The 23,229-nt window shown below is 39.9% G+C and overlaps 1 protein-coding gene across 4 annotated transcripts in view; it reads right to left on the minus strand.

Moving 5' to 3' along the window:
• Window positions 1-22,909, minus strand: part of GUCY2C (guanylate cyclase 2C) — a 50,047-nt gene extending 27,138 nt beyond the window's left edge. Inside the window, exons 1-11 of one of the 4 annotated variants that reach the window (XM_048945024.1) lie at window positions 22,638-22,909; window positions 15,505-15,809; window positions 14,556-14,668; window positions 13,313-13,380; window positions 10,758-10,973; window positions 9,183-9,304; window positions 8,238-8,334; window positions 6,028-6,139; window positions 4,678-4,813; window positions 1,614-1,699; window positions 1,060-1,177 (exon numbers count right to left, since the gene is read on the minus strand). In XM_048945024.1, coding sequence (XP_048800981.1) covers window positions 1,060-1,177; window positions 1,614-1,699; window positions 4,678-4,813; window positions 6,028-6,139; window positions 8,238-8,334; window positions 9,183-9,304; window positions 10,758-10,973; window positions 13,313-13,380; window positions 14,556-14,668; window positions 15,505-15,715 — 1,279 coding nt within the window. In that variant the 5' untranslated portion in view covers window positions 15,716-15,809; window positions 22,638-22,909. Of the gene's footprint in view, window positions 1-1,059; window positions 1,178-1,613; window positions 1,700-4,677; window positions 4,814-6,027; window positions 6,140-8,237; window positions 8,335-9,182; window positions 9,305-10,757; window positions 10,974-13,312; window positions 13,381-14,555; window positions 14,669-15,504; window positions 16,043-16,436; window positions 16,499-22,637 lie in introns of those variants that run through there. The other 3 variants (XM_048945015.1, XM_048945007.1, XM_048945034.1) reach the window with 3 other exon arrangements.
• Window positions 22,910-23,229: the final 320 nt, after the last annotated feature.

A 23,229-nucleotide genomic window follows, 5' to 3' on the forward strand; every position in this document is an offset into this window, starting at 1 on the left:
AAAACCTCAGCTTTGTGAGTAGCCGTTTATCATCAGGTTGAAGTTTCCCACGGAAGGCCGGTTGAACAGCATTTTCCTGTTCCTGAGGCTCTGCTTCCACCTCCTGGCTGCCGGTGTTACAACACACCGAAGGACTCCGCATCCAGAACCGCACTGGAGAAACGTGTATTTTTACAAATGCGAAAACAAAATAATCAAGCGCTTGTGAGAGGCAGTTTTACTTTGTTTATGTGTAGCTTGGCCATGAATTCCAGCTTCATGATGTACTCAGTGTTAAGATACCACTTCATAGACACGATGGTTCTGCCAATTCCCAAACATTTTTCTTTTGCCCTTGTGCAGCCACTTCAAACAAGGACATCTTCAAGGGAATGTATAGAAGATAATGAGGTCCTCTGATAACACAGTGCATGCAGTGCATGAGGGGAGGATGAAAATGGGACTGGAGCAGCACTGCGAAGGCTGGGGCCAGACAGCACAGCTCTCACAACACAAGCTGGTGCAGGGTTGACACACGCCCTGTTTTACTTTACTGAAGAATAGAAGTGTTCACCTTACTGTGAATGACTTTTAGTCTGCAGGTGGTGCTTGTTCCTCCAGTTATCACTTTGCGTTATAGCACTCCCTAATGGAGGTCAACAGCACAGCAAACTAATGGAGCCTTAGGTTATAACTCTGGCACCTTTGGACACTCTCCCATCAGTGGGAATGTCTCAGGCAAGCACCAACCAACCCACAGTGCACTCACCCTTGCAACCACTGCCACAGCAGGAATTTTCATCTTGCATATTATACCTTGAAAAATATGCCTTCCCATTGCTAATTGCCATGTAGCAAATGGCAAAACACCTGCTGGCACTCACCAGCGGGGCTGTACGCTGCCATGCTGAATAATGCAGAGTGTTAATCATTTAATCCAGGAGTCACCAAAAACTCAAAAGCAGGTGGTGGTTTCTGGGATGTCAGGTTCAATGTTTGGGCAGAGATAGAGCTGGATATTAGGTGTGAGGGCTTAGTAAACTCTCTTGGAAAAAGAGGTACGTTTAATGGATATCTCACCAGTGCTTGGAATATCACTAGGCAGCCTGTGGCTCTTCCAGATGAAATCCGGACTGGTAGATACCACATACGTCTTGTTCTCCTGAGTGTTGAAATACATCAGAACTCTGTACTGTGGCTGTAGGAGTAAAAAAATGCAGTCAGCAGCAGTTCTGCCTTTTTTTTTTTTTTTTTTCTTTTTTGTCCCTTGTTTCTAACTACCCTTAAAGATGCACAGCTCAAACTTCAACAGAGTAATTCTTGCTCTTTCTGCCACACTGGTGTGTTCTCTTCAGCTTAGCCATATGTTTGGCTGCCATATTCTTCCTTACTCCTCCCCCCTGCCTAAAAATAAACGCATCTGAGTCACTAGCTGTACTTCACTTAGTGAACCACTGATGACATCAATCCTGCCCATATCCAGCACGCCATTTATGACCCCCTCCCAGCATGCCCAGTATGACTTGACGTGACACCACTTCAGGTTATTTACACTGTTCTTATGTGATAGTGCATGGCATTTTGTTTCTCCTTTCATATACAAGGCCAAGCAGTTGTTTCTTGGACATACATACATCACTTGCAGACTGTGTCGTGTACAGCAGGGTCAAATTGTTATCAATATCTCCGAATGCATCTAGAGTCACAGGACCCTGTGCACCTGTGGACACACAGAATTAGTCAGATGGCTTGTATTATCCAAGAAATAAATATGTGACAGGAATGATAGGGCAAATAAAAGGATTTCTGTTGCTCAGAATCTTTTTCTTCTTCATCTACATGCTACAGCACATATCAGTTTAGCGTAGCACTGCTTTTTCCTTCATAATGCTCCACATTTTCTCTAGAAAACCCAAAAAAAGGTGTTGAATTAACTGCGCAGAAAGGGAAAGTCTCCCTCTAGCCATAGAAGAGATATATATGTCAGGTTTCTTCAGCATACCAAGAATGGCAGAGTAAAGTCCTCTGAAGGGATCATTTTAAAGGTGAGAAGGGAAATTGCCCATTTCCCTCTGCAGTTTGAGTCTGTCAGCAAGAAAGGAAATGTGGAGGTACTTTCATTCCTCTAACTCTTTTGATAGCTATGTGCTTAATTCTAACAATATTATTATAACCAAGTTCTCCTTGCCTTTCATCTCTTGACTCCTAATGTCAGCAGATGTGTACACTGAGAAATTGCCTTTGGAAAACATTCCAAGGATTTTAGCATGGAAACTTCTACATCCCTCAGCACTGGCTTGACTTTGTTCTCATGAGGCCAGGCACTTCAACAAGAGCAAGTGTTGCCAATATCAACCACTCTTGAAAATCTCACCACCATTTTTTCCTTTCTTTTTGTTCAGGAAAGTCTCTTTGGTCTGTTTCAGATTCTTCTGCTGCGGTTGCTAATGATTTATTTTATTTTTCCTAAAGTTCAGCATCATTATTTTTGTTTGGAAATGACCTTTTTTGTGTTGTGCGTGTTAATTTTTTCACAGTTCACCTTCTACATATCAAAATATTATTATTTGAACACTCTACTCAGCCAGCACCTAAGAAGGAAGAACAAAGGTGATTCAACACCTTTCACTTCTGGGAGTTTTTCTAAAAAAGAAACCTATAACTAATATGCGAGATTAATTTGAGACAAGAAAAAAAAAGTCTATGTAACTTATCTTTCAAACTAAATGAAACCAAAGAGATGACTTCAACAATATAAAAAAAGGATGCAGACTTCAGGAAGAATTCATAGAATCACAGAATGGCTTAGGTTGGAGGGGACCTTAAAGATCATCTAATTCCTACCCCCTTCTGTGGCCAGGGCTGCCACCCACCTGGCCTTAAATGCTTCCAGAGATGAGGAACTGACAGCTTCTCTGGGCAGCTGTGCCAGTGCCTCGCTGCCTTTTGAGTAAACAATTTCTTCCTAATATTTAACCTAAATTCCCCTTCTTTTAGCTTAAACCAATTCCCCCATGTTCTATCACTATCAGTCCATATAAAAAAATAGGTCTCTCTCCTGTTCATAAGCTCCCTTCAAGTACTGGAAGGGTCTCCCTGGAGACACCTCCAGGTCTAACTAAGCTAACCAAGCCCAGTTCCCACAGTCTTTACTCATAGGAGAGATGCTCCAGCCCTCTGATCATCTTTGTGGCCTCCACTGGACACATTCAATCAGCTCCAGATCCCTCCTGTACTGGGATCCCAAGGTTTGGACACAGTACTCCAGATGGGGCCTCACAAGGGCAGAGTAGAGGGAGATAATCCTCTCCCTTGCATTCCTTGGCATTACTCTTTTGATGCAGCCCAGAAATAAGCATAAGCAAACTTTTTTTTTTTTTTGCTGGGATGCTATGGTTAAAACAAAGATAAGCACAAAGTCTGTTAGGCCACATCAGGAAACTCTGGGAAACTTCTAGCTGTGTTCTGTGACAGTAGGTGAGACAATAAATACAGAGCTTTGAGTAGGCACTTTGGTACAGATCTCTGATGCGAAGTGACAGATGGGACTTTGCACTCAGACAGATACTGTTGTGATTTTGTTGTGTGTGTGCTGTCTCTATCTTTTCCTAATGATCAATTTCTGTGATTTTTAAGTACAAAAGTCCACTGGTACTAGACAACCTGTAAGAGGAACAAGAACACTGACTAGGAAGACCCATTGTGTTGCCAGCTGGATTATGCTCTCAGCAGAGACACATAAGCCTACAATGCCTTTGTAAACTAAAAACAGTTTGAATCTAATTGATTAAAGCTTTGCTAAGTGGACTTCAAAGATGCTTTGAACATTAACCATATTTCATAAGTATTTATCTCAAGCCAAAACTAGGTCTCTGCTACAAAGCGTAGAAAAGACATTGCCACAGTTTAACAACCCATGGAGAACTGAAAATGAAACCTGAATGCCAGGTTGTCTCTAGAGGAAGAATGCATGCAGACTCTGAAACTCTTTGCTCTTCTAGCACCTTTTTCATTCTCTGAAAAGTCTCCTTACAGAGAGTTCATCTCTTTTTCAAAGTAATGGCACCAGCTTCAGGGCCCCATCCCCGTCCTCCAGCTCTGCTGCCCAGGAAGCTCTCTCTCCACTCCTCCCATCCCTCTTTTGACAGCAGTATTCTTCAAATACAATTCTGATCTTCTCTACAGATTATAGAAACGTTTATTAGGTTGGGCTGCTACTATTTCTGAATTTTGAACCTGAACACAAATTTATCTCACCCAGAATCTTGTTTCAAACAAAGGATAACCAAAGATGCCTATGCAGCACTGAGGGACATGGTCAGTGAGCATGGCGGGACTGGGCTGATGGTTGGACTAGATGACCTAAGAGGCCTTCTTCAATCTTAGACAGAGTCTATGACCCTGTGATTCTTTGAAAAGGTCATGACCCAGAAAGGAATCTGCTTCTCAAACAGGCTGTTGCTAATTGCAGTGGCACTGAGGTGATTCTGCACGACTGCTATGTTTTGTTAATACTGAAGATAACACGTGCGATAAAAATGATAGAAAAGTAAAAGAAAAATTACAGTAGTAATAAAACTCACTGAAATGCTTGGACTTTTTTTTAATGTACAAGAGACTTATCCTAAGAGTACTTTAAAACAAATCTCTTTCCCTTCTTCAGTTCAGTGAGCCCTGCTCAGGACCATACATTTTTACCTTCAAAAGTGATATTTCGGAATTCATTGATGAAACTGAGAGGTAACACAGGGCTTTGGGAGAAGATAAATTTCTTCAGAATATGTCCAAACAGCAAGACTGCATTATAATAGCCAATAACAAAGTCATCTTCCAGCTAGAAGAGGAGGAAAAAAAAAAGGCAATTTGAGAGTTCACATTTCTGCTTTAAAGCTACAGTAACTTTGGTAATCTGGATAGGCAAAATTTCCAGCATGGAAGGCCAGCATCTGCATGCTGAGTGATTACATGGGAAATGCTACATCGGTGTTCTCTCTTGGAAGTATAAAGTTGTAAACAATATGTTTTTGGTGTCTTAAGACAGGGAAGTAGGGAAAAATGTATAAGAGGCCCATGTAAAGCATTGGCATGCTGATTCTGGATTCAAGAAATCCTACATTGTGGGTTCTAAGCAGGTGTGCTCAGTGGGACACTAAGCTCTTGGCTTTGGCTTAGATTCTCAGTGCAGATCATCTGGTGTGATGCCAACAAGTCTGGGCTTCCAGATGGCCACAGCTCAAGGGCAAGAAGCTGTGCCAAAATTCCCAGCTGCCTGCCACAGAGCTGGCACCCAAAAAACATTGAACCCAGGCTGAGGGATCTGGAAACTCAGTAAAGCCAGCCAAAAGCTGGAGAGCTGGAGCTTAAAGCCAAAAATCCTGGGAGGAACTCTCTTGTAGAGTCTGGTTCCTGGGCAGACTGCAGGAGTATCAGTATCAGCAAGCAGATACAGGGTTTGCACAGTTTCAGCTTTCCAGGAAATTTAAGAAGACATGTATGCATTTCCTACAGAAAAAAAAAAGGAAAAAAAAAAAAAAAAAACCAAAAAGAAAAAAAAAAACCCAACTGTTTCTTGAAAATTACAAAAACTGGAACATCTCTGGTCAGAAACAGCAATGGTTGTGATTGCCACCACTTACACATGTCTGCACACAGAAATCTTATCTTTCCATGCTTGCATCCCTATTACACCTATAGATCTTCCTTCATTGATGTTTTGCAGCTACACTGAAAATGTAAGATTGTCAGTCAACCAGAAGTGGAGTCAGAAAGCCTTGATCTATGAGTCTCCCCCAGTCCCATGGACATGATACTTGCAGAACAAAAGAAAAGGTTGAGTTGAACTTCACAAAGCAGGAATATGATATCATTATGACACTGCGTTTTTACATCATTACAGCAGAACAAAAAGTCATCTTGCATGAATGTAAGAAAATGTTGACATAAAAGCATGACAGAGGATGATTATCACTCTGTTTTCAGTTTTCATTTCCTAGTGCAGGAGCATGTGTGAGCTGAATGTGATGATCAGATATAAAACAGCATGGTTACCAGGCTGGTGTCAGCAATCCTTGTGCTGAAGTTGTTATTAGCTGGTGGTAGAGTCAGGACGAGTACATTCTGCATGTAACGGGCTGAGGTAGTATTCCTGAAATATGTGTTCCTGCAAAGCAAAGTGAAAAACCTCATGAAGAGTCAGCAATAGGGGCTGCAGCAACACAGCATTCTCCCCTCCCCAGTGGAGCTGTTACTTAACAGGCTAATATAGTAGTTATATAAATAAAAACTAATCATAGACAAAACCCTTTACGCTGTTCATTCCCTCATGCCAGCTTGTGTGCTTAACTATATTAAAAGGTAATATCAAATAGATTGGCAATCTGAAACAGTGTTATTATTAACATAACTCGTTTCTGTCCTATTTTCTCCTCTTCAAAGCAGGAATTTGTATTTATTAAAATGGAGTCTCTTCCTGAAATATGCAGTACTGGAATCTGTCACTTTTTTCATGTTGCTGTGCACATTTCTGGCTTCTTTAGCACTGTTTTACATGTTCCTCTAGTTCTGGCATTTCTTGCTAGAATTGATAACAGCAGGAGTTGCCCTGAAAACATTTAATAGAGGGCATAAACAATCAGAGAGGTCAGAGGGCATCCTACTGATTTATTTTTTTAATTCAGTGATCTGGAAAAATCAAAAGAAACTGTGTGAACTGAAAAGCATGCTAAAACAAGCAGGAACATTTGTAGCTTTCAGGCGTCTTTGGTTTCATCATCCTGACAGGCCATCTGGAAGAGCTTCCCAGACTGGCAAAAACATATTGATTCATATACCACAGAGGAATTTAGCAATTGCTATAGCTAGACTGATTAAAAACTCGTTTTCTAGGAACCTTCTCTTATTAAACATTTTTGATCATCCTTTCAAAGGTTTGTTTGTTTGCTTCAGTAAGTGCAGTATTAAGGGCTTTTGGAGACCACAAGCTCTGCTCCTCAGATATCAGATGAGATCCCAACTCCACAACCCTGTTCCTGCCTCTCTCTGAGTCTTACAACTTTTACATCACACTTTTAACCCCAGATAATTTCAAATTGATTTTCATTGAGGCTTGAACTGAACTAACCAGATGGAAAGGAAACTTCATTAGATTCCACCAGACTGGATAATTCTACAGCACACCCCTTCCCTTGAGGGAGACTTGAACACTCCATGTGTCCTAGATGCAACAGGACTCAGAACTGAAGGAAATTTAAACACATTGCTTTGTCTGAGGGCTGTGACGCTTGTAGAAGCACCGACTTTGCCTTCTCTTATGGCTTAAGTTCAGATCTAACATAGTATCTGTATTTTGATTCTGTTTTAGGATCAAAATGGTTTGAGATCAGAGGGATATGTAGCAGAATTAAGGAGGGGAGCGTATAAGATAGTCTGAGGCAGCTGGGTGTACCAGAAGGACAAACAGGAGTCCTGGACATAGTTTCGGTATAGATCAACCAGCTTTGTCCCAGACCATGCCTTATTAGGGTGACAGGAACCAATCCCAAGAGTTTGGGCATGGTTTAGCCATATGGCTGTGGGCTGTGCTTTGTCACTTCAGCTTAGAGCCAGAGATCAGCTCTTGGTCCACTTATTTACTCATTCAAAGCTGAGGCTACAACTTAGTCAATAAAGTTAGTCAATGTCCTCAGCTACAAGGTTTTTGTAATTAGTGATAGGAAGATGAAATTGAACAACAGAATACTTAGGCTGAGTACTAAGGAATATCTCTGAAAAGTTAGATTCCTGTAGTTATAAAGACGTTGCTCCTTGGAAGAAACAACTGTATCTCCCCTTTAAGTCATTTAATAATGAGTAAGTGGATCCTAGAAAAATACACTGTAATCCATATTTCCACAGCTGCCTTGGTTGGATAGAGTGTATGAAAAGTTTACAGTCCTCATGTGAAGAGCTCATGACCAACTTTGGACTCTGATTCATTCAGAGCTTCCTGTTCTGAGGAGTCCACAGGACAAAGTTAACCATCTCTGCTCTGGTCACTACCTTAGAAAAATCTTTTGTGGACTTAATTGGGATGTTGTAGAAGATGTGCCATGTTTCACACACCAAACAAGTTATATAAAGATCAAGACAAGAGGAAAGAAGCAATGGAAAACATTTTGTGATAAAGCATTTCTTCAACAGAACAGTTCCACACTATGTCCATTATCTGTATCTTTCAGCAAAGTGCAGAGAAAATAGGAAAAGCAAGGGTGATACTTTACTTGAAGAGATCTATCAGGATGATAACAATGTCCTTATCCACTGTCTCCGTCCCTAGGTCTTGGCTGATGTCAGCTGGAGTGCCACACATGATGATCACTACAGATTGGGCAAAAATGGAGGTGAGAAGTACAGATAAGGAAAGGACATTTGCTTGCTCCCTGGTGCCTGAGTGGCAGGCAGTGTAGCAATGCTGGACTAAAGCATATTACCTGCATTATGCTGGGACCGTCTGCACAGGATATCTGAGGGATAGAGATATCTAAGGGAAAGTCAGCTGGTAGAAAGTCCCTCAACGCCTATTCTATGTTTGACTGCACCAGAGCACCACCATTATCTCACTCAAGTAAGCAGCAGCAGTTCTGATGCAATCCAGGCTACAGAATATGAAAGTTTACAAGAGTTCATGGAGTTCAGGCAATAGTTCAAGTGGTTTACTTATCACTCTTGTGCTCCCTTGGCTGATGCCAGGTGCTTAGTCTTTGCAGAAAATGAGGTATTACTCATCTGTTTTTCAGGTTTAGGTGGAACACTTCCAGAAGAAGTGCCCTTTGATGGCACAAGTGATGACCAGTTATATATCAGAGCTGCAAACACGGGAATGGTAGAGAAAGAAGCATTCTTGTAATATCCAGGGCCTTGATTAGGAGGACTTGTGATTCCTGGATTTCTGAATCTTTCACAAATCAGAGTATGTAGGAGGATAACATATCTAGATGGGACAAATCATCCCAGAAGGCTTCTGGAACAAGGATATCCCCATATTTTACGGGGACAGGGAGAGGAATCTGAGAGGTTTGTGCCATCTTCTATTTGCATCCATGTGAAATGATGTCTGTACTTCACCATGGAAAGACTAGTCCTAAAATGTAGCTAAGAGAATAGTCTGATTTCCATGAAAAAGTAACTTACCTGCAGAGAAGAGTGCACCCTCAGCCCCTCCTTACCATTGCTTTTCCGTTTGGAATTTTTCACAAGTTTTCTGAACTGATCTTGTGTCCTCACAGTGTCCTTGAACTTCAGTCTTTCAGAGAATTGTGTGACTCCAGCATCTAATGCATTCATGTACCTGGCAGAGGGGAGAGAGCACAGATAAAGTCACAAAATGGTTAAATCTTCACATGTGCACTGTGCAATTTCTCCTAAAAATCAAAACGCCAGACAGACTGTCTACAGTATATGAAAAGCAGAATGGAGCATTTTTTTTCTGTGCCATAGGAAATCAATACAGATCACCAAAGAATTAGAACTGTTGAAAAGTCATCCAGGTGTATTTGAGCCTGGTCAAACTAAGGATGGGCTTAGAGAATATAATCATGCAATAAGACATTAAGAGTTAAGAAAAAAATCAGGATTGTGGGGAAGTTAGAGTAAGTGAGACTAATGGGAAACAGAGCCAGGAAGCTCTGCTGTAAAAGGCCCCACTTGGAGTCTCAGAAGGAGTATCTGAAGATTCAAAGGAGTAAATGAGAGCTGCAGAAAGATCTCAGATAAAAAAATACAGGTTCCCTAAGAGGAAAAGGAAGGAAAGGAAGGAGCAAAAAGAGTTATACTGAGTCACTTAAAAATTGAAGGAGAAAAATGAGAATGGTAAGAAACAACCAAGTGAGTAAAAGCCAGATAAAAGATTAAGCAAAAACAGCCAACTCCTAAATCTTCTAGCCTAAGCCTATTGGGAAAATACATTCTGTTTGAAGTAAAGTTAATGCAGAGGGAAAAGGAAAAGGATTTTCTTTGCTTTCAAACTTTTCATTTAGCAACGCTGAGATCCCTGTCCCATAATCTACAAAATATCTTTCGCTCCCCTCTGTTTTCAAGAACTGAGTTGCTAATCATTAACTTACAGGACCATATGCGTAGTTGGAGACCTAGCTTGCTGTTGCCGTCACTGTGAGTATTCATGTGCTTTTATACATACGTGGGGAAAACAATTGTCCCATGTAGAACAATTCATGTGTTAGCAAAAACAGATTTTTTAAATTAGGCAATTGAAAAAATTCAAGATGACAGTTTCCATTAAAGCAGAATGAGGTGCATCTTACAGCCATATTGGGATGAATAATGACAATCAAATGGGAAGAAACAGAATTTTTTATTTTTTTATTATTAATTCAGCATTAAAGAAAAGGAGATTTAACATTTCAGAAGTTATAAAGAAGGTCTGAAGCCAATAGATTTGTAAATTCTGCTTAAAATTCTGTAACATTCTCAGGATATGAATTGGAAATATAAATAATAGCTATCTTCTATGAATATAGTAGCTATCCAAGAGATGGAACATTTCCCCTATGAGGACAGGCTGAGAGAGTTGGGGCTGTTCAGACTGGAGAAGAGAAGGCTCCAGGGAGACCTGAGAGTGGCCTTTCAGAATCTAAAAGGGGCTGAAAGAAGACAGAGGATAGTAGCAGTAAGGCATCTCCCAGTATGCAGGGCACTTAGAACAGCCTACAGGAACCATGCCTGAGGATGGAGGTGGAGCTTATTAGGACAACAGCTGAGACAGAATTGGATTTAGATCTTACCAGAGGCATTGCTCCGAGTTCTCATTCTTCTTGTAAATGTAGACAGATTCCCAAGTGCTAGTTTTGAACGGCTGCTGGATTTCATTCCAAAAATAATAGAAGAAGTCATTCACTTTCCTAGCTGGGGTCAGAAGACGGGTTAGGTTTTCTTTGTAGTCACAGGACAGTCCAAAACTCCCTACAGAGATCAGAGGCAGGCTCAGTATTGTGTCAACTCTGAGGGGAGAGACAAGAAGACACGTCTGAATGGATTGCTGTAGCACCAAGGCTGCTGCTACATGATTTCTATCCCAGCTCCCTCTCATTGCACCCTGCATGATTTTAACCTGAAACAGAAGGTTCCTAAAGAACACAAGAAAATTTCAATGTATTGGCACTGCTGAGAATGGATCTGGGTGTCTTCTTCCACTGGCTCCAATTCCCTGCACAGCATAGATATTCTTCATCCAGTTTCTTTGGGTATCAAGCACCATTTCTGCCCACGGACTATGGTGGGAGTCAAGGGACTCTCATACCCATCCATTTCTGCTGCTGGGTCATCATCAAGGACAAGATGCTGTTGTCTGTCTCAGGAGCTGGTTTGTAAGCAGTGTTTGTTTTCAACAACTACCAAACAGCTAGGAGATGATGGCATCTATATGGCATATTCTAGGGGCCAGGTTGGAAAAACAAATTACAAAAAGGGGGCATAGAAGTTACTTTAAGGAAAGCTCCCCATTTATTGTGTCATTCTGCTGACACAATAAACAACATCCTTCTAACAGGTTTTCAACTCTTTTTTTTTTGTCAACCTATGTATCTTTGGTGACTGTAGTCACACCTGTAGACTGGTCACAAAATGTATTTACAAATTGAGCTGCATGCTCAATATGAAGACACCCAACAGTCTCGGCAATGTTGTGATGTCAGTTTTGGATGAACAAAGGGATTTGGTCTTTTCTCTGATCTGCGATGAATGCTGGATGATTTCCTGCCCACCAATATAATTTTTAGTGTGGTAGGTATTCTATCTCTGTATTGTGATCATGCTGGAGGGTGAAGGTTTTGTTGCCATTTACTCCTACAAGTCAAAAGAAGAATCTTTCATGGTATTTCAGGAGCTGAGCAACAATATCAGTCAGAGAGAACAAATAATGATATCCTCTGCTAGCAGCAGATTTGAAAAGCAGTGATATTTTTTGTCCTGAAACTAAAAGTTGGATAAAAGTATTTCCCTAGATGCTGCAGATTATCAGACTAGACTAAAAGTATTTTTGTTCCTTTATTATACCCGCAAAAAAACATTCTCATCAGCACTGTTAGCATTATTATGACAAAATGTTATTTTCCAGGATAAGTGCCACTTCACAAACTACAGGTTTTAAAGCTGTCACTACAGAGACAGACATAGATGATGTAATGTCAAGGAAAGCTTTTCATAATGAAATGGACCTTCTTCTCTCTGATTTAAGGTGTTGTAAAGTGAATCACTTGTTCTGATTTGTAGATCTGTTGCACTGTGGGCAAATCCAGCTGCCTGTTAGTATTATTTGCATAAATGTCCACTACTCATACTTTTTACTGTATACTGCTGTAATTTTACCAGAGTCTGAGAAAAAGACTTTGGCATCATTCTGGGCAGCTCTATATCCAGCAGACAGAAAGACAAAGAAAGTTAGGAGTCACAGTGAATAAAATGAGGCACTTTGAACAGTATTTTATCATGGTCTTATATATAAGAATTTATTATTTTTATTCTTCTATAAATCAATCACATTTTTTCACTGGAAATATTGGAGTAACTAGCTTGAAGAAAAAGTACCCCAATTTTATCTGTATGTCTTAGTGAAACCACACGGCTACCAAAGTTTAAAGCAGGGAGAATGATTTACATGGGTAACGGTATTGATTTGTATTCACGACTGATGTGTGGTTTTTTTTTTAATCAGCTATGCTAAAGCAACACAGAGTTAGCTCACGTTTTCCTAATGTCTGAGAATTAACACATTAATGTATAATGCAATACAGAATTGCACAGATTTATGTATAATACTATAGTAGAGAGACTGATTGTTCAGAAATGTTTTCACAAGCAGAAGAGTTAAGATGAAATTGTCTGTTCCCTATCTAAACACTCTTTACTGATGATAACTGGGGCTTTTTATCTTCTCATGCCACATCGAACTCAGGCTCCTCTCAGTAACTGAAAGCCCACTTAGAAGGACCCTCACTTTTGCAGTTCTTCAATGTCTAGTGCCTTAAATTATCATCCCCCTTTCATTCTGTGGTTGTTGATGTCATGTCTCCTGAGCCCAGTATCAGTCCATCATGAGCAATTGGAAACACTTAGCTAATAGTAATGAAACTGCATCAGTAGGCTCTTGGAGGGGATTTTCTTTTGCCTTCCAAACTTGAGTGGCTATGCACAATAGCCTTACTGCCTTGACTGTTGACATCAAAGTGCCTGATGTATCCCAAAACCCAATGTCTCTGCTGGTTTGCTGCGCTCAAAACAACTCTGTTCAACACTTGATATCTTTAACAACATAATATCACATGGAGAGGGTGGTACTTACGAGACCATCTGGTAGGTAGCGTAAGTGCAAGCAGGTCCTATGACAGCACAGCCAAGAGTGCCATTATCCTGCAAGAGATCAGAGAGGGTCTGTAGCAGGGACAGTGTGGTGGCATGGTGAGAAGGATGGGAAATTAAAGAGAATTTTAAGATTTGAAAAGGAGTCCCGGAATTTACTCAGCAAAAGCAAAGACAGAATACAAAAGGAGACATTGAAAGATTTAAAGAACAAAACTAGAGTGAAGGAGGGAGGAATCACAGGGAGTTACAAAAAGGCAGAGTATGACCTCACTGGGGAAGAGAGAGGGAGAGTGCAGATTAGGATTAAAACGTTGCAACAGCACACATGAAAAGCACAGACCAAAGCAGTTTTGTGTGCCATGAGGGACTTCTTAACAAAGACTACAGCATGCAACCATACATTGTTAGATGTGAGAATTCACAGTTGATTGACAAAGCCTCACTGTGAGGTGACAGTGATTAGACATGAGAAAGTCCACTGCAACGCAGCTTCTTGAACCTCTTGCAAGGCACCAGTTCTAACTGAAACTTTTTCCAACATTTGGAGATTCACACATTTTCTCCCATACAACATATCTCATTTCCAGTGAGAAACAAGCATGCAGTTCATCTTTGCCCCCTGGGCACAGTCACATGTTATGCTTTGTTATCAGTGCCAGGCCCTCTGCCTGCCCGTTCCCAGCTCACACTGCTCCCTCCTTTGTGCTGGCACATGTATTTCTGTAAGCCGATGGATCAGGGAACTGAACCAGCAGGAAATGGACATTCTCTGTTCCACTTGGGCTGTTGGAGTATTTGGGTAGTTTGTTGTTGTAGTTTGTTGGATTTTGTTGTTGCTGTTTATTTGTTTTTATTATTATTTGATTACTTTGATTATGTGGCCCCACAAAGATCTGTGCAGGTATGACAGAAGGGATAATCTGAAGATGCAAAAAGTAGCTTGAAGCAGGTGGCTGCTTCAGCTGGCACTACTAACAAATGACAGCCTCATTAGTAAGGTCTCTGTGTTTGACTGCTTGTCTTCACAAAACCCACGGGAATGTCTTTGATAATTTCACCTATCTCTCAAGTTAGTTTGGAATTGAACAATAGGCTCAAAAATTAATATAGAAAGACAGACATAGAACGACAGATGCATGCGTACTTACATGCACGTGCACAAACATACACGAAAGAAAGTCTTTTCTTTTTAGGAAATTAACCTAGAGAAACCAAATACTCACAAAAATTTGCTTGATGAGCTCTACACCTTCACAGGTGCTGGTGCGACAGCCTTGTGAGACATAGAGAGATGATCTGAAGTGGTGGAAGGTGGCATTGACTGTAACCTTTATTCCTGCAACGCAACGTAAAAGTGAACAGCCTCAAGAGCTGGAGATAATCACTAATACACCATATCCCTCTTCTTCCAACACATGTGAGTTGTCTTGTGCAAAGATGTCTGCTATCCTTTTCCACCAGGAAACTCACCTACCTGGATCCCACTATTCAGGATGAGATGAAGAATTTGCTCTGGTGTTGATTGCTGGGTGCAAGTGCTCTCAGTACAAAGCATTTTTGGTGTTTGTCTTTGTTTGAGACACTGCTTTTCAACAAAATTCAACAAAAACTCCTTCAACTAGGGGGCAGAATGTGAATCGTTTCTTTGGAACCTTTGTCCCAAGGTACTCTAGATAATGACGATGAGAGCGGTGGACTCTTCACATTTTTAGACATAATGTGATCAACAGATGAAATTATTATTATGAAATTATTCTCAGAGAGTAGAAGCTAATCTGGCCAGCAGAAGAGAGGGTCTCACTTTTCCCATCATAATCAATTGTGAAATCGGATGAATAAGTTCTAAGTTTTCAAACAAGGGCATCTCAGTTTCTTCACTAGATGGATCACTGATCCAGTTTAGCAATTTCCACGTTCTCAATACCAACTAAAAAGCATGCAGAAAGATTCTGCCCAGTTACTATAAAAGCAAAACTATCTCTTTCTATCTTCAGAGCACTTCTTTTCTCACAGAGACAGACCATTATTTCTGTAAGATCTATATAAAGTGAACAGAGAACCAACAAGCCTGTCTGAGAAGCAGTTTGATGAAGGCCAGATGAGTAGAAAGATATGGCAAAAAATGAGAAGAAACCACTGTGGTGGAGGGATCACCAAAACCCATTGCCTTACCTTCTGTCTCTAATTCATTTTGTACTGTTGACAAGGCTTCCTCCACAGCTGATGTCAAATTTTCAGAAGTTGATGGGAAGTCCGAGTCAGGCATGAGCATCACATTGATCATGTAATTGTTGTCGCTACACCTACTTGAACCAACTTGCTGCACCAGCTGCAGAAAGAGGAATAAAAGCCAAAGGGCCAGACCCAACATCCGTTGCTTCATTATTGTTCAATTTAGATCCATTGTGTGTGTTCTCTCTTTTCTTTTCCTCGTCAAGCCTTTCTCTTCTTCCAGATACCTTACACAGACTTTATTTCTGGCAAGCACAAAAAGGATTTCTGCACTGTAGATTCAAGGACAGACTGTACAATCCTTCTCAGGCACTTCCCCGTCCCCTTTCCTTCCTTCACTTCTGCCCATCCCTCCGGTGTCCTAGGTGGCACTTTGGTTTGTGAAAAACTAACAACAGCAAAACTCAGGAAAGCAGAGAGGCTAAAGGTTGATGTGAATGTTTGCTCATGGAAAGGCTGAAGCAGTAAAACTGAAGCATTACCTGAAACTTTGCCTGATAAGGGCACTAACATTTCATCACGGTAATGAGCTGAGAGAACTAAGGGGAGGGAACAAATGGACTGTAAAAAAGACTCTTTAAAATGGAAATAAAATAAAAGGTGCATTAAAACCTAAAGGAAAACAGTTGATTACTTCATGTTTGCATTGCCCGGCATCTCTAGTTATGTTGCTATACCATCTTTGCTGGCTGGGCTCATAAATCAAGGATTTATTTTCTCCTGTGATAGGCTATCAATTTCATTCCTACAGCTTTTACCATCAGAGCACTTTTATTGTTGGCAGAAATGTCTGCTTCACAGTCCTCCAGACTGAAGCCTTCATTTCCATTCATAGAGTAGACTTAGCACAAAGCTTGTCCATTAGTACTTACAGAGCATTGCACACTAGAGCCCAAGGTCTGCTCCCAGGCAGCACAGGCCCATCTGAGACCTGTGGGATCAAAATCCATATTGTGAATGGCATCACTAAGAGGCACCCTCTAAAGAACACTGGGGCAATTTTCATGAGTAGGTCTCTTAGGATTTCCTAAGCATTCATACTGAGAAAGGTACATAGAATGAAGGGAAGGCAAAAAAAAATAAATACTACAAGTCTTATGGATGGGGCTGTGCACGGAAGAGAAGTCCAAGATAAAAGGAATCAACAGGCAAATTTAAATAAAGTACTGAGTGTGATTGGTGCAGATTTGGGCTCTTTGTTCACACCTACAGCAGTTTCTGCTTTTCTGACATCTGAGGCTGTCAGATAATATATCAGTTTACTTGTCTACTTTTACTACCTTCCTGATAATTTTAAAACAAGAAGAAAAAAAAAAAAAGAAAAAAAAAAAGGAAAAAAATCAATTGCCATTGCTTTTGACACAAAACAACAGAGCTGCAACTTCATGGTTTCTTTCCAAGCCTGTTTTAAAAGATGATGAGTACACTTAAAATGTATTTGCATTGACTTTCTACACAATCATTTTTTTAATAGCAAATTACTGTTGCATTAATGTTTCCTACACCTAACAACAGGGAAAACCACAAAACATCATTTAAGAGTAGACCTTGAACACAGCAGCTTCTAATCTAGCATTTCTAGTAGAGTAATTCTAAATCATTATTCACGTGAAGATCTGGACCGTACGTGAACAGAGCCACATATGGAGAATAGAATATAGCTCTTCACGTTGAGACCATCTGCTTACCACTGGCCCATTTTATAGGTATTTACAAAGTACCAGAAGCTTAACCCACATAAGTCAATAGAAGTTTTGTCTTTAACTTCAGCAGAACAAGATCACTGCATTTTTATACTCTTCATCTCTCTGAGAGAAACAGTTAACTCATGTAATTAATGCAAGTAGAAATAAGTATGTAATAGCAGTGAGGTTTCCCTACCTGTCTCGTCATGTATTTGTTCAGTTTTCATAGCAGCCTTAAAATGTTCTTTAAAAACAAAAGGTAAAATCAGCTATAACCTTAGAACAGCATCGCTTTTTACACCTTCTCTTGCTCCTTGCCTTCACAGTGCCATAGGTCCCAGTCAGAAGTTAAATGAACTGTTAACTTCTCAGTTTCTTAATTGCCCAGTGTGTGCGCGTAATCTCTCAGTGTCAAGTTCCACCATGTGAGGATGCCTTCATTTTCAGGTGGCATGGAGCACAAGGGAGTGCTGCAGGAGAGTGCAGCTGGGGTGAGCCACGTGCTCCTCAGCACACAGTTGAACACCACACTTTCCCCTGTTACATGATCCCAAAGTACTTGGCAGACTGATTGATAGCATCTGTTCCATGGGGTAAAAAAAGACAAAGAAAAGGTGTGGCACTGTGCTGTAAATGTGAGAGTTTCTGATACTGTAGATCATGAGGGTGGACAGGAAACAGACAACCGAGTCTTATATGTAAAGCACAAAGTTTGATGGGCCTGCTACAAATAAAAGCAAAATCTTCTGTACTTTGGTGTTAGTTGTTGTCTGTGCCTGAGGGATCTTTAATCCTAGGGAATAAGAGGGGAAGATAATCTCTCCCGAAAACCCCCAGGTTAATCCAGAAAGTGTATACTAAAAACTTCATTAAAGCACATCTTCTAGAACTATTTATTCTATCTTAACCAGTTTGTAAGGAATAAAGTACTAAGTAACTGCATCTGACTTCCCTGATGAATTATTCCATTATTCTGTGGCATCTAGGCATCAGTATTGTTATTATCTTGTCAGAAAGGTGAAAAGCACTCTGGCACTAGATATGTTTACTTTGTGCGAGTACCTATACAATAAATCAGTTGTATGTACATCAGTTTGAGCACCTCATCTTTGTAATCCCAGCATTAACAGGTGATGGAGGTCTCCTCTTGAATCACCCTGAAGCTTATCACACACTCTGTCTTCAGAAGCACAAGAACAATTAACATTCAATAGCAAGGTCCTGTATTTATTTGAATAAATAAACACTATTCAGCCTCTCACCAGCAACAATTGTACCCATGCACATATTGCATAATTACAAAACATAAGAGATGTGTGGGTGTTAGATTAGAAATACCAGCTCAAATTAACATTACAAAGAACTGTATCACGGAACTTAGTGATTGGTTCCTGAATCTGTGGTGCTTTGTTTGTTCTGACCTCTGTTTCATTGGATAATAAACAACTAGATTTTAACAGGCTGCATTTGAAACAGATAATCAGCACCGACTTCCTGACTGAAATCTATTCTCAATCTTCTTGAATGCTCAAAGATACTCAGAGGAATAGAAACCAGAAGAGCAAAAATATCCACAAAGTTCTTCCTTGAGCTCCCTTGATCTTTGTAAGATCTTTCTAGTCCTTTTTCAGTGGTTGATGTGATAGACTTTCCATTATTTAAATAGCGTCTATTCTGTATAGAGTACAAGAGTACTGAAAAATGGCAATGGTAGGTCAGCCAGGGTACTCTCAAGTCCCTTTCTCTAATGAGTTCATACAGTAAAAGTGCAATTTTATTCGGAACGTGTAACTCTGATACCTTTGCCAAGCGTATTTTTTTGGACCTTCTCACTGGCACGTAGGCTAATTTAATTTTTGCTTAATTATGAATCATTATTTCCACTTGATGACTCAGAGAGGAGAAAATAAAAGATATGGAATGGAAATCTCAGAAAACTCAAGCAGAAAGCTACATGAAAGTATCAGCTGCCACCAGACAGTCTAACTATTAGTACAGAAGCTGGCACCAATAGTCCTAGCATGACCAAAAATAAACAGATTGTCAACTCATCTTCCTATTTTTTTCTCACCCCAAAGACAACCAACATAGCATTTTTCAACAATTTTGTGAAGAAACATGTATTGTGGTAAATTGCGTTCTTTCGCAGAATAAAATATCTTGACAGCCTCCTTTAAAATTGATGTTTTTAAACTTTCCTGCAATTATTTATAATCTTAGAGTCACTTAATTATGATAGTTATGATCATTTGCTGACCACTATTGCCCGTCTAAATTATTTTGATTGTCTGCAGCTTTAGCAGCTTTTAGCCTCACTTTAAAAAGATTTACAAGATCGTGTTGGAGAAAATTAATAAAAAAAAAAATGTTGTTTGTTTTCAATTTTGCTAAAGGTTCAAGTAGGAAAAAGAAGTGATCAGAGACAAAAAAAAGAAAACAAAACAGTACCATCTATGTTTATTTAGTATCAGCATGCTACAAGTCTAGTCTGTCTAGCAGAAGGATATCGTCTTTAATTTTGAATGTTACAGAGAATACCCAGGACATTTTTTTTCTATCTTCCCAACAATTGTCAATTTTTCTACTACCCAGATTTCAAAGAAAGTCATGTAAATGATGAGAAACATAGCTGTAGAGCAGCTGTATTGACTTATTGGAATGATTTTTTTTTTTTCTTGTTATCTACAAAGAACATCTTAAAAAAAAAAAACAGAAATATTACTCTTTGGGACTGAAGCTACCTCCTGATATACAGCAAATATGTGGGTCACATGTTGCGTTATCCTGGTAGATCAGCATGATCCTGATCTACAACAAATCTTGATAAAGTAGAAGTCCTTATCATATTGCCATTTCCATGGTTTATCACAAGCTTATCATTCTGTCCTTGGAGTTCATAGCTGTTGCTATAGATTAGAGTGGAATTACACTCCAGCTGCAAAGCACTGTTGTTCTTGTCAGAAATTAACAAACTAGTTAGGGGAAATCTACAGACAAGAATAACAACAGTTGTAACTAGCATTACAGGACTTTGGGTGGTGGCCCCATTTTCCCATTGCTCTGTGTCACTGCATACCAGAATATGAAGCTAAATGTGTGACGGATCATAAACATGTAGCTCCACTGAAGAAAGGTTCTTCCTTTTAACCCTTTCCCAATTCATACAGTTTGAAATGAATATTATTCAGCCACGTGACTTGTCTGCTACTTAAACAAATAGTAAGAAGTCTTCCCTCTCAACTTCTGGTTTTATACTCTTTCTCTACAGGACTGACCATGTCTGTATGGTGAGTACAAGGCCCAAGTGAATCAGACTTTTGTAGCTTCAAATCTGAATTATTCCAATCAATAGCAAGGGAGAAGAAAAATCAGACCTTGTGCAGAGATACAGCTATAACTAGTGTTAACTCAAGTGGACAACCTCTAAATTTTGGTATTCAGTTTTGGTATCAGGCAGAGGAAAATGTTCTGTGATATCAGCTAATATAAGACATCAAACACATTAAACACAAAGAAAGCATGCTTTTATTTGAAAGCAGAAAACAAAGGATCTCTGCTGACTCATTCAGAGACCAAACCCTGTCAGATAAAGACAGGCTGAGGGAATTTCCCACTACCCATAAAAGAATGGTGCTCCTTGTGAAAAGTTCAACTTGACTTTGACTTGACAGTAGACCTGAGCCTGTAAAAAAAACATTGGTAGATGGCACTTGGAAAGCTATTCAGTATTTACTGCAGCTGTAGGGGCAGTAAGTTAATAAGGTGAATTGGTTGTTTCATGTGAAGTTAAAAAAATATATAGTAGTAAGTATTAAGTTTAACAAAACTGTTTCAGAGAGGCTTCAGGCTCCTATCCTGTAGTCAGGGTGGTGATTATGGATTACAGTGTCTTTGATATAGGATATAAGGTTTCATCAGCTAACCTTAGCATAATGGAGGGTGATGAGCAACACAGAGATGATAGCTTGGTGAGGAAGGCAAGTACAAGAACATCAATGCAGCTAAAGGCAGCTCTTGGCATCAAGGCTTCTGCCTGGGACCATTTTACCGTGCTAGCTGAAGCCTCAAAAATGCAGCAATGAGATGGAGGACAGAATCTACAGTTAAATCTACAGTTTAAAATCTACAGTTCAACAGAATCAAACAATTTTCTAATATCCTAATATTCACTGTACTGAGGTAGGCAGCCAAATGGAACCACAGAGCTGACCCTCAATGCAGAATTTTGTTTCCAGACAGACAGGACATAGTTTATTATAAGAGTCAGACACTGTTTCAGACTCAGCAGAATACAGCTCGGTCAATAGACAAATGGGAGCTATCTGTAAAGTGCACACATCTGTCCTGTTTTACCTGACAAAGTAAGAGGCTCATGTAATAATTTGTGTCTTGGACATGTACTTCAGTCTCCTCAAGTCCTTTTCTTCTTTTAAATGTTAACCAGGTCTACAGTGTGTGATGGGATGCAGTTATGAGATCTTCAATGTAAGTGCATGCTTACAAATCCATTTGGCAGTGGAATATTGTACAGATATTTCAGCCCAAGTCCTGGACCAATACAACTGCATTCTCCAGTCCATAGTAATCGCAATGATATGGCATTCTGACTCAGGTAAGTTTATGTGGGTGCAGCAAAGCATGCATTGCATTTTCAGCTCTGAGACTGTCTTGTGGGGGCAGTTTGGATTTGCAAAATTTGCTGATTGTCTTGCCTCCCATACCACATAAACTTCCAAAACTGCTGATGCTGAAATCCAATACAAGAGCAGCTTGAAGTTACATTTACTAACTTGACTGAATCTTAATGATGTGCTGGAAGTTTCTGGAAGTTTCTGAAGGTGCAGCTCCCACAAAGCCATACAATCATCGTCAGACACCAGTGTAGAAATTAGACATTTTTGCTTAATCGTTCAGGGTCTTTGTTTTACAAAACTATTGTTTGCTGCCTTGAAGTGGTCAATAGTGACTTGACAAGAGTATTAAATGCATACATGATATGTCACCTCTCTGCAGACCGGTCTTTGCTATCAGCTTAGATGTTTTCACCTTCTCTCATCATTGGCAGTCTACACAGAGCAGATTAAGGCTCAGATGTAGCTGACTCCATTAAAAAAAAGAAGCAAATATTCTTCAAGATCTTTGCTTTATGGGAATCATTTCCCATTTACTCATATCAAGGATTTGCCTTTGTAGTTTCAGCAGGGGAATATTTCATTTCTTTCACTTCTGCAAATCACTTCTCCTGTGAGGCTGTCAGATGCAGTGGTACAAGAGGCAGAACATTGTGACACATCATTATTGAAAAATCATGATTTTATCCAGACATTGTGGAAACTGAAACATGTGATTGTTGCTAGAGAAAAGATCACATTACAGCCTCTTGCTTACCTTATATGATGACTTTTTCCCATTTCTTGTATTTCCTTTCAGCCCATTTTAGCTTTCCTTCCCTCCTTCCTCTTCTTTCCTTAAACCACACTTTCTACTCTCTGAATTTCTTTTATTTAAAGCCATTACAGTCTCTCATGCTTATCTTGGTGTTTAGTCACAGATGTATGACTTCCCTTTTGCTGCTGTCAGTATAGGCCAATTCCCTCTCTATGTGGGAATAAACATGGTCATTAATCATCCTGCAGCTCACAGTCTCCAAGATAATGTCCCTAGCTAATAGAATGGTGATGGTAATAATTGCAGCAGTTTTCCGGCGTTGTTAATAGAGTAGCTGAACTTCTCAACTTAGCTTTGAAATTATAAAGTGTCATTTTGGCATTTCCTATGAGGAAAAGATCATAAACTCTCTACTCACTTTGATCTGCACCTTCACAGTAATATCTACACCAGACTTTCTAGAAAGACGTAGGTCAGTTTGGTGCTGGTGAGAATACAGGACTAAATTACATCAGTCCTCCTCCACAGTTTACTAAATTTATATAGAGACTTAGACTGCTTTGAACAGGTTTTAGACCGCTCCTATATGCAG

Source organism: Lagopus muta, chromosome 1 (genome assembly GCF_023343835.1).
Source record: "Lagopus muta isolate bLagMut1 chromosome 1, bLagMut1 primary, whole genome shotgun sequence".
In the NCBI taxonomy this organism is placed as follows: Eukaryota; Metazoa; Chordata; class Aves; order Galliformes; family Phasianidae; genus Lagopus; species Lagopus muta.